General features: G+C 42.8%; 1 protein-coding gene across 1 annotated transcript in view; it reads right to left on the reverse strand.

Moving 5' to 3' along the window:
- cnpy1 (canopy FGF signaling regulator 1) overlaps window positions 1–11,685 on the reverse strand; it is a 48,948-nt gene extending 37,263 nt beyond the window's left edge. Inside the window, exon 1 of the mRNA XM_055664306.1 lies at window positions 11,223–11,685. Within this exon, the coding sequence (XP_055520281.1) occupies window positions 11,223–11,340 (118 nt within the window). The 5' untranslated portion in view covers window positions 11,341–11,685. The remainder of the gene's footprint in view (window positions 1–11,222) is intronic.
- Window positions 11,686–16,075: the final 4,390 nt, after the last annotated feature.

A 16,075-nucleotide genomic window follows, 5' to 3' on the forward strand; every position in this document is an offset into this window, starting at 1 on the left:
TTTATATTTTGTTTTCTGTATCGATTTTCAAAGAGAATTCCCGATTACAATTTACAAAGACTAGATCACAGCCTTGTAACTATTCTATTATCTGACTGTTGACAAGATAGTTAGTTGTCTTGTTTAAAGTTCTCAAGATCGGAACTTCCGGTGGCGCCATGGAGCAGTAAGAGGCGCTGCATTTAGCTTTGTTCCCGAAAAATGCGCTACAAAAGCCTGTAAAAGAAAACGTGACCGATTCAAAAACACTCGAGTAAGTGACGTCATCATAAATCTCCACAAACTAACGGGGATACCGGGACTTTTAAAAGACAAAACGCAATTTACCTAAACGACCTCTGACAAGATCTCTAACCAGACTCCGGCTCACTCAAGAGTTGGAGAAAACACCTCAAACAACTCCAGAATGATCTGAAGAAGAAGAAACTGAAGGACTTATTGCTGATATGGAAGCAAAAGTAAAAGAACAAGAACAATCTCCAAGAGAAGCTGTGACAAAGGACTTTGCTGATATGTTGCATAAAGAGATTTCCCTGCTGTTATCCCAGTTGGGAAAGTTAGAAACAAGATTGGATGTCGAGAATAAGGATATTGTCGATAAAGTTGGTACTCTACAGGACCGTATTGAAGAAGTAGATACCGATCTAAGAGAGGAAATTGAACGGGTCGAAGAAGATTGCAATAAAAAAAAAAAAGGAGTCCGTTCTCACTACTTCTACAGAACAAAACAATGCTATTAAAGATCTGGAAACTGTGACTAAGGATATGTGTGAAGTGATGAAGAGAATGAAAGAAGATCTAGACCGAGTTTCTGGGCAACTGGCCAGAATGACCGACAAATGCCTCGATTTCAAAGCTCGGTCCAGACGGCAGAACTTAAGGATAGTTGGAGTGAAAGAGGGGAAGCAAACTGGAATAGACCCTCGAGATTTCACTGCCAACCTACTTCAACAAGTATCCAAGCTGTCTGAAAAACCGAAAGTAGATGTTGCACACAGAGTTCAGAGAGCATACTTGAGGGCAAGAGCCCCACCAAGACAGATTATCCTGAAACTTCATGACATAGCAGTTCTTGAAGACATTATGAAGAAAATAGCACTCGGGAAAAATCTGATGTTCGAAGGAGAAACTGTAAGATTCTTCAGAGACTATCCAGCAGAAGTGGCGAAGAAACGTGCCCTCTTTACAAAGACCTGCCTGATTCTTAAAGGAATTCCAAACCTAAGATATGGTATAATATATCCTGCTAAACTGAGGGTCACATATAATGACTTGGAGCATTTCTTTACTGATCCAGAAGAAGCATTTAAATACGCACTAGACCCAAAAAAGGACACTAAAGAATAAGTTAAATATCACGGCTTTGCTGATGTATACCTTATATATATTTATATATATTTATTTATGTCTTTATTTATATATATATATATATATATTTATCCACTAACAAAAAGATATAATTAATTTTATACTAACACATAACTAATTGGACTAACTCATGTATCTTAATCTAAAATGCAATATCATAACCTAACAATGATTAATTCCTTTTTAAAGCCAATATTGAATATTCTTTAGATCTATGATCTCTAGTTAAAATTTATTGGATTGATATACTAAACTATGTTTAATCGATTTGGGTGGACAAATTCTCAGATATGCCCAGGCCAAACCGACAAAGAATCACCCAAGCTGGAAGGGAGTAAAACAGATGGCAGCCAGCCAAGACTGTATTCTTGGTTAACCCCTTCCAGCCAGCTGATTCTTACTCAAATATATTGGGATTTGTCTTCCAAGTTAAATACAGTAATTAAATAGTAAATACTTATTCAGTTTAAGATATCAGAGGAACTAATTATAGTACGTTTGCTCGTTTTCTCTTTGAATATATTACCCGATTTTGACCTGCTCTTTCTTATTCATAATACTTGTTCAAAGGGAACGGAGTTTAATGTAATTTTACACCTACGGAAGGTTACATTAATTTTTCTTCCACCATTAGGTGTTTTTTTTCCACACAGTATTTTTAAATAGTTTTTTCATATCATTTATGTTATTTCGCACTTTTTTTGATTTTTCTTTTTAGGGCACATTTTCATGGGATATACCTACAGAGTTCAGCAGCTGGGAGCACCCACCCAACACCCAGAAGCTTGAGATATTGTGTTGCACCATCTGAAATAAAGGAACCAATGTAACTTACAATGCAAGACGACCCTCAAAAGAAAATTGGAGGAATTATGTTTTGTAGCAGGAATATAAGGGGCGCTAATGAGCCAATTAAAAGGGGTAAGATTCTTGCCCGATTAAAATTACTCAATGCCGATATAATATTTCTACAGGAAACACATCTGAAAGTTCAAGCTTAGACCAGGCTGAAGGCAAATTGGATCGGTCAAACATATCACTCCTCCTATCTCTCTAAATCCAGGGGTACCGCAATTATAATTCATAAAGGCATATCATTTAAACATAAAAATACCATCTCAGACAAAGAGGGGAGGAATGTTATAGTCTCTGGAGAGATACACTCTACTCCACTCACCATGGTAAATATTTATGCTCCTAATTTTGATAACCCGCAATTCTTTAATAAAATCCTGAATATAATCTCTGAGTTCAATCACCAAAACATGATAATCGGGGGAGATTTCAATTGCATTCTGGATCAATACCTTGATAAATCTGCCCGACAAAAGAGACTTAACATAAAATCAAAATCTAGTGAACTTTTAAATACATACATAAAAAATACAAATATAACAGATGTATGGAGGACTGCAAACCCTGCACGAGAGAATACTCCTTTTATTCATCAGTACATAAAACCTATACACGTATAGACTATTTCCTAGTGGACACAAAATTAATCCCCTTTACAACGAACCTTAAATATCATAATAGTGTAATTTCTGATCATTCTCCGCTATCCTTCTCCTTAGAACTAGAAGGAATGTTCAATAAAAATATCGTTTTGGAGGTTTAATCCTCAAATACTAAACAATCCGAATGGTTGTAAATATTTAAAACAACAGATGGAACTTTTCTTTGAGACCAATGATACCCCAAGATATCTCACCCTCCCTATTTATGGGAATCTATTAAGGCGCTTATTAGAGGTTCTATTATTTCATACCAAGCTTCTCAAAATATAAATAATAGGACTGAACAATTGCAACTAGAAGAACAGATTAGACAACGATTTAGAAAACGCAAAAAATCCAACTATAGATAAACACAACTATAGCAATATTGAAATTTAAACTAAACCAAATTTTATCTGCAAGAGCTATTAGATTATTTCAAATTACAAAACAGGAAAATTTCAAATTTGGCGACAAGCCACACAAACTTTAGGCACGTCAGTTGAAAAAAGTTGAAAACGATCAGACTATTCTAAAAATCAAATCAGATAAAGGTGAATTGTTAATGCTGCCCAAAGACATTAACGGAAGATTTGCCCAATTTTATCAAAATTTATATACATCCAAAATATCAACAGACAGCAGTAAAATTACAAACTTTCTGGACAACTGTAATCTTCCAACACTTAACCCACTGGAACAAGAGGAATTAGGAGCACAGGTGCCAATCAAAGAAATAGAAGAAACAATAAATTCACTGAAGAACAGTAAAACACCGGGACCAGACGGGTTCAGTGATGAATTTTATAAAAGACTTCACGAGGTAATTTCACCACGTTTACACAAGCTTTATACATATGCATTTAAAGAACGAAATTACCACACCCGCTAGCTCAATCAACTATCACACTTATACCCAAAAAAGATAAAGATCTAGATGACCCCGTTCCATACAGAGCAAATGCCCTACTAAATAGAGATCAGAACATATTAGCGAAAACTTTGGCAAGAAGATTAAGCAAATACGTTAATAAATTAATATATTCGGATCAAACGGGGTTCATACCCAAGAGACATTAATTTAATGATTTGCGATGTCTTTTTAATATAATGTACTCACACAAATTTAGAAAACGCAAAAAATCCAACTATAGATAAACACAACGATAGCAATATTGAAATTTAAACTAAACCAAATTTTATCTGCAAGAGTTATTAGATTATTTCAAATTACAAAACAGGAAAATTTCGAATTGGCGCTCCCCAATTTCTTATACTACTATTGGGCAGCAATTATTAAAAATGTAATTTGCTGGTTGGATAACGCATGCCAACAGGTAGACTGGTTAGTAATGGAGAGAGAGTATTGCCTGCCTTTTAATATAGGCGCGATCCTTCTCTCCCAATAAAGTTGAAGAACACAATTTATGAGAAAAATCAGATTATTCACAGCACTTTACGAATTTGAAGACAAGTAAAATCTACTTTTAAACTAAGAAATCTATCTCTTCTTTCACCAATAGCTAATAACCCATGGTTCAAGCGATCTATTATAGATAAAATGTTTATTTATTGGGAAAGACTAGGAATGAAAAAGGTTGGAGATTTGTACGAGATGGGAAGCCACCTATCATTCCAGAAATTACAGTCGAAATACAATCTGAAAGGTAATCAATATTTTAAATATCTTCAAATTTGAGATTTGAAAACATATACCCACGATTATCAAACTCCGCTGCCAGATATATTAGACGAAGGTATGAATAGAAATTCTGTCACAAACAATCTAATATCATACTTGGACAATATCCTTCTAAATATAGAAATCCCATCGTCAGACGTAATTAGAAGAGAATGGGAAGAGGAATTAGGCCTAAAAATCTCCAAAGACAGATGGGAAAAATATCTCTTATATATACATAATTGTTCGATTAATGTTAGGCACATTTTAATTCAATTCAAAATACTCCACAGACTACTACTCAAAAACTAAACGGAATAAGATTTTTTCAAATGTATCTCCTATTTGCAACAAATGTCTCTCTCAAGAAGCAACTATAACACACTCCTTTGCCTCTTGCATAAAACTCCATAACGTTTGGAAAGAAATCTTTGAAATGTTCTCAAAATTATTAAAAACAAAACTGAACCCCCATTTAGAACTGATTATTTTCGGAACAGCAGGAGCCTGCTCTGAGCCATCAATATTTCAAAGACGTTTCCTTAATTATGGCCCGACAATGGCGAAAAAACGTATACATAAATTTTGGAAAAATACATCTCCCCAACTCTAAAAATGTGGATTACAAACATGTCTGAAACGCTACATCTTGAAGATATGAGACTTGTCTTAGCAGGAAAATCAGAGCGGGCGGCGCTGACCGTCATCGTGGAGTCCTGGGGCGCCTTGCAGAGGGTCTCCAGCAGCAGTCTCCACCCGGCGCGGCCTGCGGACTTTGGAAGCCGCCGACTCCAGTAGGAGGGGGCCAACTCTGGTGTCCACACCGCTGAGGACGTACCGCAGCCCCGACGTCGGACTTACAACACCCCGGCGAGCGGTCCTGGACATCGGGCCGCCCATAGCAGCAATTGCGGAGGGCACGGGGAGGCCCTGACCACGGGGAACAATGGAGGAAGAGACTGACTTTGGTGCCTTCCCACACAATGGGAAACTTTGATTCTGCTGTGTGGGGATGTTTTATGTCAAACCCTGTAGTGTGTTGTGTCCCTTTTTTATTGTATGGCTGTATGGGAATTTCATTTCACTGTGCCATCTGGCACATGTGATTAATAAATCTATCTTGTATCTTGTACACTGCTTCTAATAAAAATATAAATAATAACTAAATAAAAAAATAAAAAGTTCTCAAGATCTGCAAATGGTGCATTAATATAGTTTTGACTATCTAAGCACCAGTAAAACCTATAAAGAAAACTGTGCCCAGGCCAGTGTTCCTTTGCCTCCAAGCAGAACATTCGTCAACATTGCACGATACAGATTTATTTTCAATAAAAATTAAACAGAAATTAAGAGAAACCACTATGGGAATAATTGTTTAATTAGTGGATGGATAAGAAACCAGAAAACACAGGTCTAAGACAACGTGCAAAATAACAAATGCTGATGGAGGGAAGGTTCCAGGGGAAGAAGAATATTAACTTTTCCAATGTTAGAAAAGGTGCAACAGCCTCCTTTTGGGATTTTATGTTAATATAGTGCACAAGCTGAAGGCTTTGTTTAAAGCAAGATACTCCCAAGATTACCCAAGGAAGCCACCACAAAATTATAAATATGGTTATACATTCATAACAATAGATATCATCAGGAAGATCATGAACTAGGATCCAATGGAAGGATCTTAGCTCAAAAATCAACTGACCAAATGAACATTCAGGAAGAGAAAGCATTGCTGGGAATTGCATACAGGCCAGGCCCAAAGTAATAGTGGTAATGTGGGGCATCCTGTAAATCAGGATACAAGAAATGCGTGTAACCATGATAATATATCCATGGGGGACCTTGAATCTGCACATAGATTAGGCAAACCAAATCAGCAGTAGTCATTTAAGGGAACTGCAAATTTGTTTTGCAGTACCCCTGTATATTGAAAAGCCAATAAACAGGCTATTTTCGATTCTGTAGTGCAAGGTTAACTGATTATTTGGCAGTTAGGCAGACTTTAGGGAACAATTACCACAATGTTGCAAAAAGTAGCAGTGAGCTCAAGGGCAGGGACAATTTCATAATTCAGCAATGCACCAAGACATTGAAAAGGGAAAAGAGAATGAGACTGCGTCCCAACAAAAACCTTCCTAACCAAAAGCCTTGAATGAATCGCGCTCTTCTGAAGTCCAGATCCCGGGCATTCACGTCTGGAGATGCGGAGTTCTACAAGAAGTCCAGATAAGATTTTGGCAAGGCCATCAAGAAGGCCAAAAGGGACTTCTGCTCCAAGCTGGAGGATGAGACGGATGTTCGGCAACTGTGGCAGGGCATGAATGCCATCATCTCCTACAAGGCGAAATCAGGAAGCAGCTCAATTGTCAGTGAAGCATCACTCCATAACGAGCTCAATGGGTTTTACACACGCTTTCATAGGGAGAACACTGATGAGCCTTCCCGAGTCCCCATTCAACGTGAAGGTATTTCAGTCACAGTCACAGAGGCCGACGTCAGAAGATCCTTCAGGGGGGTGAAACCTTGCAAAGCGCCTGGCCCTGATGGTATACCCGGCTGTGTTCTAAAAACCTATGCGGACCAACTGGCTGGAGTTTTTACGGACATTTTCACCCTCTCACTTCTGAGGTCTGAGGTTCCCAGCTGCTTTAAAAGGGCATCAAGAAGTGCAAGGTGACGTGCCTCAATGACCAATGTCTGTGGTGATGAAGTGCTTTGAGAGGTCGATTATGGCGCATATCAACTACAATCTCGACAAGAACCTCGACCCACTGCAGTTCGCTTACCGCCACAACAGATCAACGGTGGATGCGATCTCACTGGCTCTCCACTCCACTCTGGACAACAAACACTCGTATGACAGGCTGCTACTCATTGACTACAGCTCGCCATTTAACAACATCTTCCCCTCCAAGTTGCTTACCAAGCTCTCAGATCTGGGTCTCTGCGCATCCCTCTGCAATTGGATCCTCAACTTCCTCATCCACAGACTACAGTCTGTCCGTATTGGTGGAAATGTGTCATCCTCGTTAACAATAAGCACAGGAGCACCTCAATGCTCAGCCCTCTGCTGTACTCACTCTATACTCAAGACAGTGTAGCTGGACATAGTGCAAACTCCATCATCAAGTTCGCCAACTGTTGTGGGACGAATCACTGATGGTGGCGAGCCAGAGTATAGAAGTGAGATCAACCGATTGACCAAATGGTGCCAGCACAATAACCTGGCTCTCAACACCAGCAAAACCAAGGAACTGATTGTGGACTTTGGAAGGGGTAGGATAGGGACATACAAGGTTACACAAAAAAGCTGGAGAAACTCAGCGGGTGCAGCAGCATCTATGGAGCGAAGGAAGTAGGCAACGTTTCGGGCCGAAACCCTTCTTCAGACGTTGCCTATTTCCTTCGCTCCATAGATGCTGCTGCACCCGCTGAGTTTCTCCAGCTTTTTTGTGTAACCTTCGATTCTCCAGCATCTGCAGTTCCTTCTTAAACATAAGGACATACAATCCCGTTTATATCATGGTGGAATGGGTCAAGAACTTCAAAATCCTGGGCGTGCATATTTCCAAAGATCTTTCCTGGTCCCGGCACACTGATACAATTATAAAGAAAGCACATCAGCTCCTCCACTTCCTGAGAAGATTACGGAGAGTCGGCATGTCAAAGAGGACCCTCTCAAACTTCTACAGGTGCACAGTAGAGAGCATGCTGACTGGTTGCATCGTGGCTTGGTTCTGCAACTTGAGCGTCCAGGAGCGGAAAAGACTGCAGAAAGTTGTGACCACTGCCCATCATCGGCTCTGAGCTCCCCACCATCGAGGGGTTTATCGCAGTCATTGCCTCAAAAAGGCTGACATCATCAAGGACCCCGACATCATCAAGGATAGAGGGAGAGGGGGGTTGGGAGGGGAGAGGGGTTAAGGAGGGAGAGTGACTGACAGTAGGGGAAAGGACAGGGAGGGAGTAGGGGAGGTGGAGAGGGGAAAGAAGAGGGAGGGTGAAGAGGAGAGGGAGGGAGTGCTGCGGGATGGAGGAGGATATGGGGAAGAGGGAAGGGAGGGGAGGAGAGGAGGGGAGGGAGGGAGCAGAGGATGTTTGGTGGAGGGTGGGGAGAGTGAGGATAATGTAGGAGGGGACTAGGGGATTGTAGAGGGTGAATGAGATGCTTTCGTATTGATCTTATATTTTACAGGTTATTGCCATTTTGAACTTTAAAAACGTCGCAGTCACGCTTCTACTTATTCCGTTTTCAGTACACATGACAATTAAATACAATAAGCGAGTTTGATATTCTGACTGCGCATGCCCAGGTCATAGGCCACTCCCGATAAACATTCTCGGCAGCTGTGCTGCTGCATGAATACAGACCTGCATTTCATCCGTAGTCAGGATCAAACCAGGGTCTCTGGCTTGAATTGTTACTGGCCCGTTGCAGTGGCGGCCCAGGCTTACAGCCAGCGTGGAGAAGAAGCGGTAAGTCCACTGCCCCTGGCCAGTGTCCAGTCAGTCCAGGGCTGTTGGTTAACCCGGCGGGACAGGCAGAGTTGAGCTGGAGTTAACGCTTCTTCGCCCCGCTGGCTGTAAACAATTCAACAGTGCTTGCAGCGCCGGAGATCCGGGTTCGATCCTGACTATGGATGAAACAGAGGTCTGTATACATGCATTAGCACAGTAGCCGAGAATGTATATCGCGAGTGACCTTTAACAAATCCCATGATTCCTTGCGTTTTTCAGAATACCAAACTCGCTTATTGACTCAATGGATGGGTTTGGATGCAAGGCCCATTTTCATTGTATAACTTTATGACTCTCAGCTAGCTCCAAGTTGAGTAGCCCCACAAGTCCCACACCCTCTCTTCCCCTGCAGCTCTACAAAATTGGCCAAACAATTGTGTCATCTAAACAATTTAAGTTTCCACCCCATCACAGCCATTCCCCACGTTCTCACCACCCCACCTTTCTTTGTGACTTTAAAATACCGATTTCTCACTTATCCAGTTCTGTTGAAGTCATGCTGCTCGACTTGTTGATTATCACCAGCAAATACTATTTTTATCCCATTTGAAGGGGCGGGTCATGGTGATTTTAAATCCTCAGAGTTAGTGAATTCAAAATCGTAATCTCGCTTTGAATCAAAGTTCTTCCTGACACCCACCTCACTTCTCAGTTACAAGGAACTGCAGATGCCGACTTACAAAAAAACCCAAAATGGTAGAATAACAAAGCAGGTCAGGCAGCGTTTCCAGAGAACAGTCCGAAGAAGCCCGACACCAAAACATCATCTATCCAGAAGGTTAAGGGGGGACTTGATAGAGGTCTTTAAAATTATGAGAGGGATAGATAGAGTTGACGTGGATAAGCTTTTTACATTGAGTAGGGAAGATTCAAACAAGAGGACATGAATTGAGAATTAAGGGACAAAAGTTTAGGGGTAACATGAGGGGGAACGTCTTTACTCAGAGAGTGGTAGCTGTGTGGAATGAGCTTCCAGTGGAAGTGGTGGAGGCAGGTTCGATTTTATCATTTAAAAATAAATTGGATAGGTATATGAACGGGAAAGGAATGGAGGGTTATGGTCTGAGTGCAGGTAGATGGGACTAGATGAGAGTAAGTGTCCTGCACGGACTAGAAGGTCCGAGATGGCCTGTTTCCATGCTGTAATTGTTATATGTTCTCCAGAGATGCTGCCTAACCTTGTGAGTTACTCCAGCACGTTGTGTCCCTCTCTGGAGAACATGGACAGGTGCCGTTTCAGGTCAGGGCTATGTTCTCCAGTCCTTAACCTACGCGTTAATAAAAACAACTTGCCCCCAAGAAGAGATACTCCACCACTCAATTCACTCATGCCATCGGGAAGGAGTCTGAAAACCATGACTTCAATGGGACACTTTGGAAGGAGGATCCCGCCCCAAAACGTCACTTATCCATGTTTCTTCAGACCCACTGTTGTCCGACCCACTGAGTTACTTGTGTAGGAAGGAACTGCAGATGCTGGTTTATGTCAAAGATAGACACAATAGAGAAGTCAGGTCAGCGTCTCTGTAGAAAAGGAATCGGTGACGTTTCGGTTCAGAACTTTTTCAGACGGGAAGATAACTTCTTCAAAGTAAGCATACCTTAAGGAGATTTCACAGTGGAGCAAGCAAAATGTCTAGAAAGGAACTGCAGATGTTAGTTTATACATAAGATGGACACAAAATGCTGGAATAACTCAGTGGGTCAGACAGCATCTCTGGAGAAAAGGAACATGTAACATTTCTCAGTTATTTTATGTCTTTCCTCGGTAAACTAGCATCTGCAATTTCTTGCAATGTTTTACTCCAGCTCTGTTTTATCCACCCATTAGCTTTTGTAGCTTCTACTGTTTATACTTCAGCACTGTGTTTTTTCTTAGTAAAATAGCATCTTGTTCCTTGTTTATACAGTTTTTTACCCTTTCGTTTTGTGTGCTGTTTGATAAATCATCATTTGCAGTTCCCCGTGTCTCTATAAACAGTGTTCCTACATTTATGCCGGCTGCTACCAAGTCCACCGCGCCAACAGGGCGACCCACCACCACTACCACTACTACTACCACCACCACCACCACCACCACCACCACTACCACCACCACCACCACCACCCCCACCACCACCACCACCACCACCACAGTAGCCGCAGACGGCCGGCTCGCTCACCTCCGCAGTACACTTCCGCGTCCCTCCGGGCGCGTGCCCGCGGGGGGACCGGCGAGAGCAGCAGCATCAGCAGCGCGAGCAAGTGCAGCGCATCGTCCCAGCGCCGCCGCGAGCCCATGCTGGCGAGTCCGTCCTCGCGCTGCCAACCAACCAACCAACCGTCCCCGCGGCGAAGGAAGCGGAGTGGACCGGACCGGACCGGCACACACACAGACAGACACAGACACACGGCGAAAGTTTCTTCACTCTCCGCCTCGATTGTCGTGTGAGTTGCGGCGACCAACTTTCAGCTGCCCTGTTGTTTAAAAGATCGATCGGTCACCCTTTGCGGCTGAGGTTTCCCGAACCAAAAACAGAAATCACCGGGTCCGTGGACTAGGGCAACGTCAGCGCCGCCTCGACCCGCCCACCGCCATCTCCGCTTCCTCGCCTCCAATGATTCGCTCCACTCTCCTCCACCCACCTCCTCGGCCGTTGCCTTTGGTTGCCACGTCCACCGTCGTCATTACGCACAGGCTGCGTCACACTGGCCGCTCGCTCTCCTCTCAGCCAATGGAAGGCCGCCTCGCGCGCTCGCAGCCCCCCCCCCCGGGTAGAGGAACCAATGAGAAGCTGGCAATAGAGGCGTCGGGAAGCGCAGCGTAGAGAAAGATACTGGAGGAGGACGGAGATAGTTGGGAGCAAAGATCCTATTGCTATAGGATCTTTGGTTGGGAGGATATTGTGGACGGAGCCAAGGCTTGATGCTAGTTTACATTGGGGGTGGGCGGCAGGGCTCGGTTGGAAACCGCGCCCCCCCCCCAAAAAAACACGAGAAGAGGGGTAGTAGAGCATCTCAGGGGCCACACGAGTTGAACACAACAGAATATAACACTAATGGATATGTACTGTAGGAAGGAATTGCAGTGCTGGTTTACACTGAAGATAGACATATAATGATTGAGTAACTCAGTGGGTCAGGCAGCATCATGGAGAAAAGGAATGGGTGATGTTTTGGGTCGACTCGAGACTGAAGGGTATCGGAGTATAAAAGTAAAGAGGTTCTTCTGCAGTTGTATAGGGCTCTGGTAAGACCACATCTGGAGTATTGTGTACAGTTTTGGTCTCCTAATTTGAGGAAGGACATCCGTGTGATTGAGGCAGTGCAGCGTAGGTTCACGAGATTGATCCCTGGGATGGCGGGACTGTCATATGAGGAAAGATTGAAAAGACTGGGCTTGTTTAGAAGGATGAGGGGATATCTTATAGAAACATATAAAATTATAAAAGGACTGGACAAGCTAGATGCAGGAAAAATTTCCCAATGTTGGGCGAGTCCAGACCCAGGGGCCACAGTGTTAGAATAAAGGGGAGGCCATTTAAGACTGAGGTGAGAAAAAAACTTTTTCACCCATTGTGAATTTGTGGAATTCCCTGCCACAGAGAGCAGTGGAGTCCAAATCACTGGATGGATTTAAGAGAGAGTTAGATAGAGCTCTAGGGGGATAGTGGAATCAAGGGATATGGGGAGAAGGCAGGCACGGGTTATTGATTGGGGACTATCAGCCATGATCACAATGAATGGCGGTGCTGGCCCGAAGGGACGAATGGCCTCCTGCACCTATTTTCTATGAAATATCGCACAATCCTTTCCAGAGTTACTGCCTGACCTGTTACTCCAGCACGTTGTGTCCATAGCACTAATAAATCTACGCATGCGGCGAATGAAAAGTTTTTGCAGTGTTACTGTTTTATGTATTTTATTCTAAATAAAAGTTTATTTTTGGAATTAAAAAAATTAATACCAGTCTGGCTTTGATCCTGACATTGGGTGCTGCCTGGGTGGGGTTTGCACGTTCTTCCTATGGCCGTGTGGGTTTCCTTTGGCTGTTATTTCCTCCCTCATCCCAAAGACGTGCAGGTTTGTAAGTTAGTAAGTGAGTTCGGTATTCTGATTGCGCTTGCCCAGATCATAGGTCACTCGCCATAAACATTGTTGGTAGCATTGTTTCATCTGTATTTTCCAGCTTTGATTCTTCTAGGTAAGAAAATACTGCTTTCAAACTATGAATTAGTTGTATTTATTGTTCCATTGTACAAAGTTACGATGATTTTATCGTTTTTATTGCTTTATGCCAGTAAGTGAGTGAGATCTTGCTGCTGCATAGGGTCGGGGTCCGTACTTGGGGTCGAGCCGCGCCTCCGGCATTGCGGGCGCTGTTGCTGCTGGGCTGCCCCCATCTCCTCCCTGGGTGTCTCGTCCCTGTCTGGGGGCGGCCGGAGGTGTCCGGGTGGCCCTGGGCTGGCGGGGCGCCGGCGCAGGCTTGCAGCTGGTGCGAGGAGAAGTGCTGTCTCCAGCTTGGCTCTGCTCTGGCTTCCGGGGAGGGATGTTCCCTGGCGAGCTGGGGACTGTCGGCTGTGGCTCTCTCCTTGTCCAGTGGCTGTTGTTTGGCCCCCTAGGTGCCGGCGGGGGTGCACATGGGGTGCTGCGGTGGCTCGGCAGGTCAGGCTACATCTCTGGAGATCCTCCGCATGTTCCACCGTTGAGCTCTTGGTTGGATTGCTCTTTGTAAGAGACTTCCCCCCCGACCTTACAGACGGCACCGCTCTCAGGATCTCAGGTCCACACAAACGTCTCCACCACGACAAGGTGACAATCCATGGAGAAGAAACTTAAATAGGTATAATAATACTGCCATTGAAAAGTGAATAAAGTTTGAAATTAAATATTCCAGAATACTTAATATTTCATGAAGATAGGGAAAATGGAAAAGCAAAAGGGGTTGGATCTGACAATTAAGGATGTGATAAAGACAACATAGAGAAAGGTACTTAGCTTGGAAAATCAAGAAGTGGAATTAATTTGGGTGGGTCTAAGAAATGGCATGGACAGAAAATATTGGTGGGAGTTGTTTAAAGGCACACAAACATGGTAATTAGGACATTGGGTAAATAAGGAAATTTCACACATTAACTGGACAAGTCAAATGAGCAGTGTGGAAGATGAATTAATGGAGTATAGAAGAGATAATTTTCTCAACCCAATATTTGAACCTGGAGGGAGCAGGCTTATTTCTGATCTTGTATTATGCAATAAGAAAGGGTTAATTCACAATCCGCTTGTTATGGGTTCTTGAGGGAAGAATGATCATGATATGGTAAGATTTTATACAAAGACAAAAGTGATTCAGTTCGGTCTGAAATTAAGACTTTAAATTTAAACAGATCCAACTGTGAAATACATGTTGGTAATGGTGGATTGGAACAGTATGAAATTAAGCAAACAATAACTAACATTAGATGAAATATTATGAAGTTTACTCCAAATGTCTGTCAATCTAAGGTACTAAAGCCCAGCTGGAAAAGTGATCTGGCCATAGCCATCATGAGAAATTAAAGATATTATCAGATCAAAGGGAAAGGTTTTTGAATGTTGGCAGAAATAAATAGTAAGCCTAAGGCAGATACAAAGTGCTGGAGTAACTCAGCGAGTCAGGCAGCCTCTGCAGGAGAAGGATGGGTGACATTTCAGGTCGGAACCCTTCTTCAGAACTCTTCTTAAGCCTAATGATTGGGAAAATTGCAAAATCGTTAAAGGATCATCCAGAGTTTGATATGGGGAGGGAAATTAATAATCTAGCTAAAAGTATGACAATAAACTGTAAAATATTCTGTTGATGTGTAGGTATGAAAAAGCTAAATTTAATACAGTTCCCTTGTGGACTGGAGAAATTGCATTGGGAAATGACAGAGAAAAAAAAAATAGTTCTGTCCTCAAGAAAGAAATCAAAGAAAACCTCCCAAAAGTAGTAAAGTACAACAGGTCAATAGTGAATTACAAGCAAAAATAAATTAGACACAAAAAATTGCATTAAGTCAGTGGATCAGGCAGCATCTCTGGAGAAAAGGAATAGGTGATGTTTCAGGTCGGAACCCTTCTTCAGACCCAACTCGAACCTGAACATCAGACCCGAAACGTTACCTGTACCTTTTCTCCAGAGATGCTGCCTGAGTTACTCCAGCATTTTGTGTCTACTGTCGGTATAAACCAGCATCTGAAGTTCCTTCCTACACAAAAAGAAATTAGAAATGGTTAAAAAATTGTTATGGAGACATTTATGGTAACATTCCTGTGCCGCTGCACCTGCATCTCCAGATTTTGAAGAGGTGTTGATGAAGGTAATGGACACCTTGATCCTGTAAATTTTAGAATGTTTCCCACAGACTGGAAGGTTGCAAATTGAACCACCATTTAAGAAAGGCGGGACAGAGCTCATGGAAGACTACATCAGTTAGACAAAATAGTTGGATTGGAAGCTGCTGGTGATCACAACCGTCTGAGTGTGCAAATCACTGAAATTTAACATGTATAAGAAAGAACTGTAGATGCTGGTTTAAATCGAAGGTGGACACAAAATGCTGGAGTAACTCAGCGGGTGAGGCAGCATCTCTGGAGAATAGGAATGGGCGACGTTTCGGGTCGAGACCCTTCTTCAGACTGATGTCAGGGGAGGGGGCGGGACAAAGATAGAATGTACGCAGAGACAGTAAGACTAGTGGGAGAACTGGGAAGAGGATGGAGAGAGAAAGCAAGGGCTATCCAAAGCTAGAGAAGTCAATGTTCATACCGCTGAGGGAATCAGTAGGTTAGTAGTAGGTGTCGGTCAATAGTTCGTCTTAACCTACCTGATCTCCCGGTGGCTCAGCACGTCAACTCCTCCTCCCATTCCCAATCTGACCTTTCTGTCCTGGGCCTCCTCCATTGTCAGATTGAGGCGCAGTGCAAATTGGAGGAATAGCACCTCATATTTCACTTGGGTAATTTACACCCCAGTGGTATGAACATTGACTTCTCTAACTTCAGATAGCCCTTG

This window comes from Leucoraja erinacea, chromosome 2, assembly GCF_028641065.1.
Source record: "Leucoraja erinacea ecotype New England chromosome 2, Leri_hhj_1, whole genome shotgun sequence".
Classification (NCBI taxonomy): Eukaryota; Metazoa; Chordata; class Chondrichthyes; order Rajiformes; family Rajidae; genus Leucoraja; species Leucoraja erinaceus.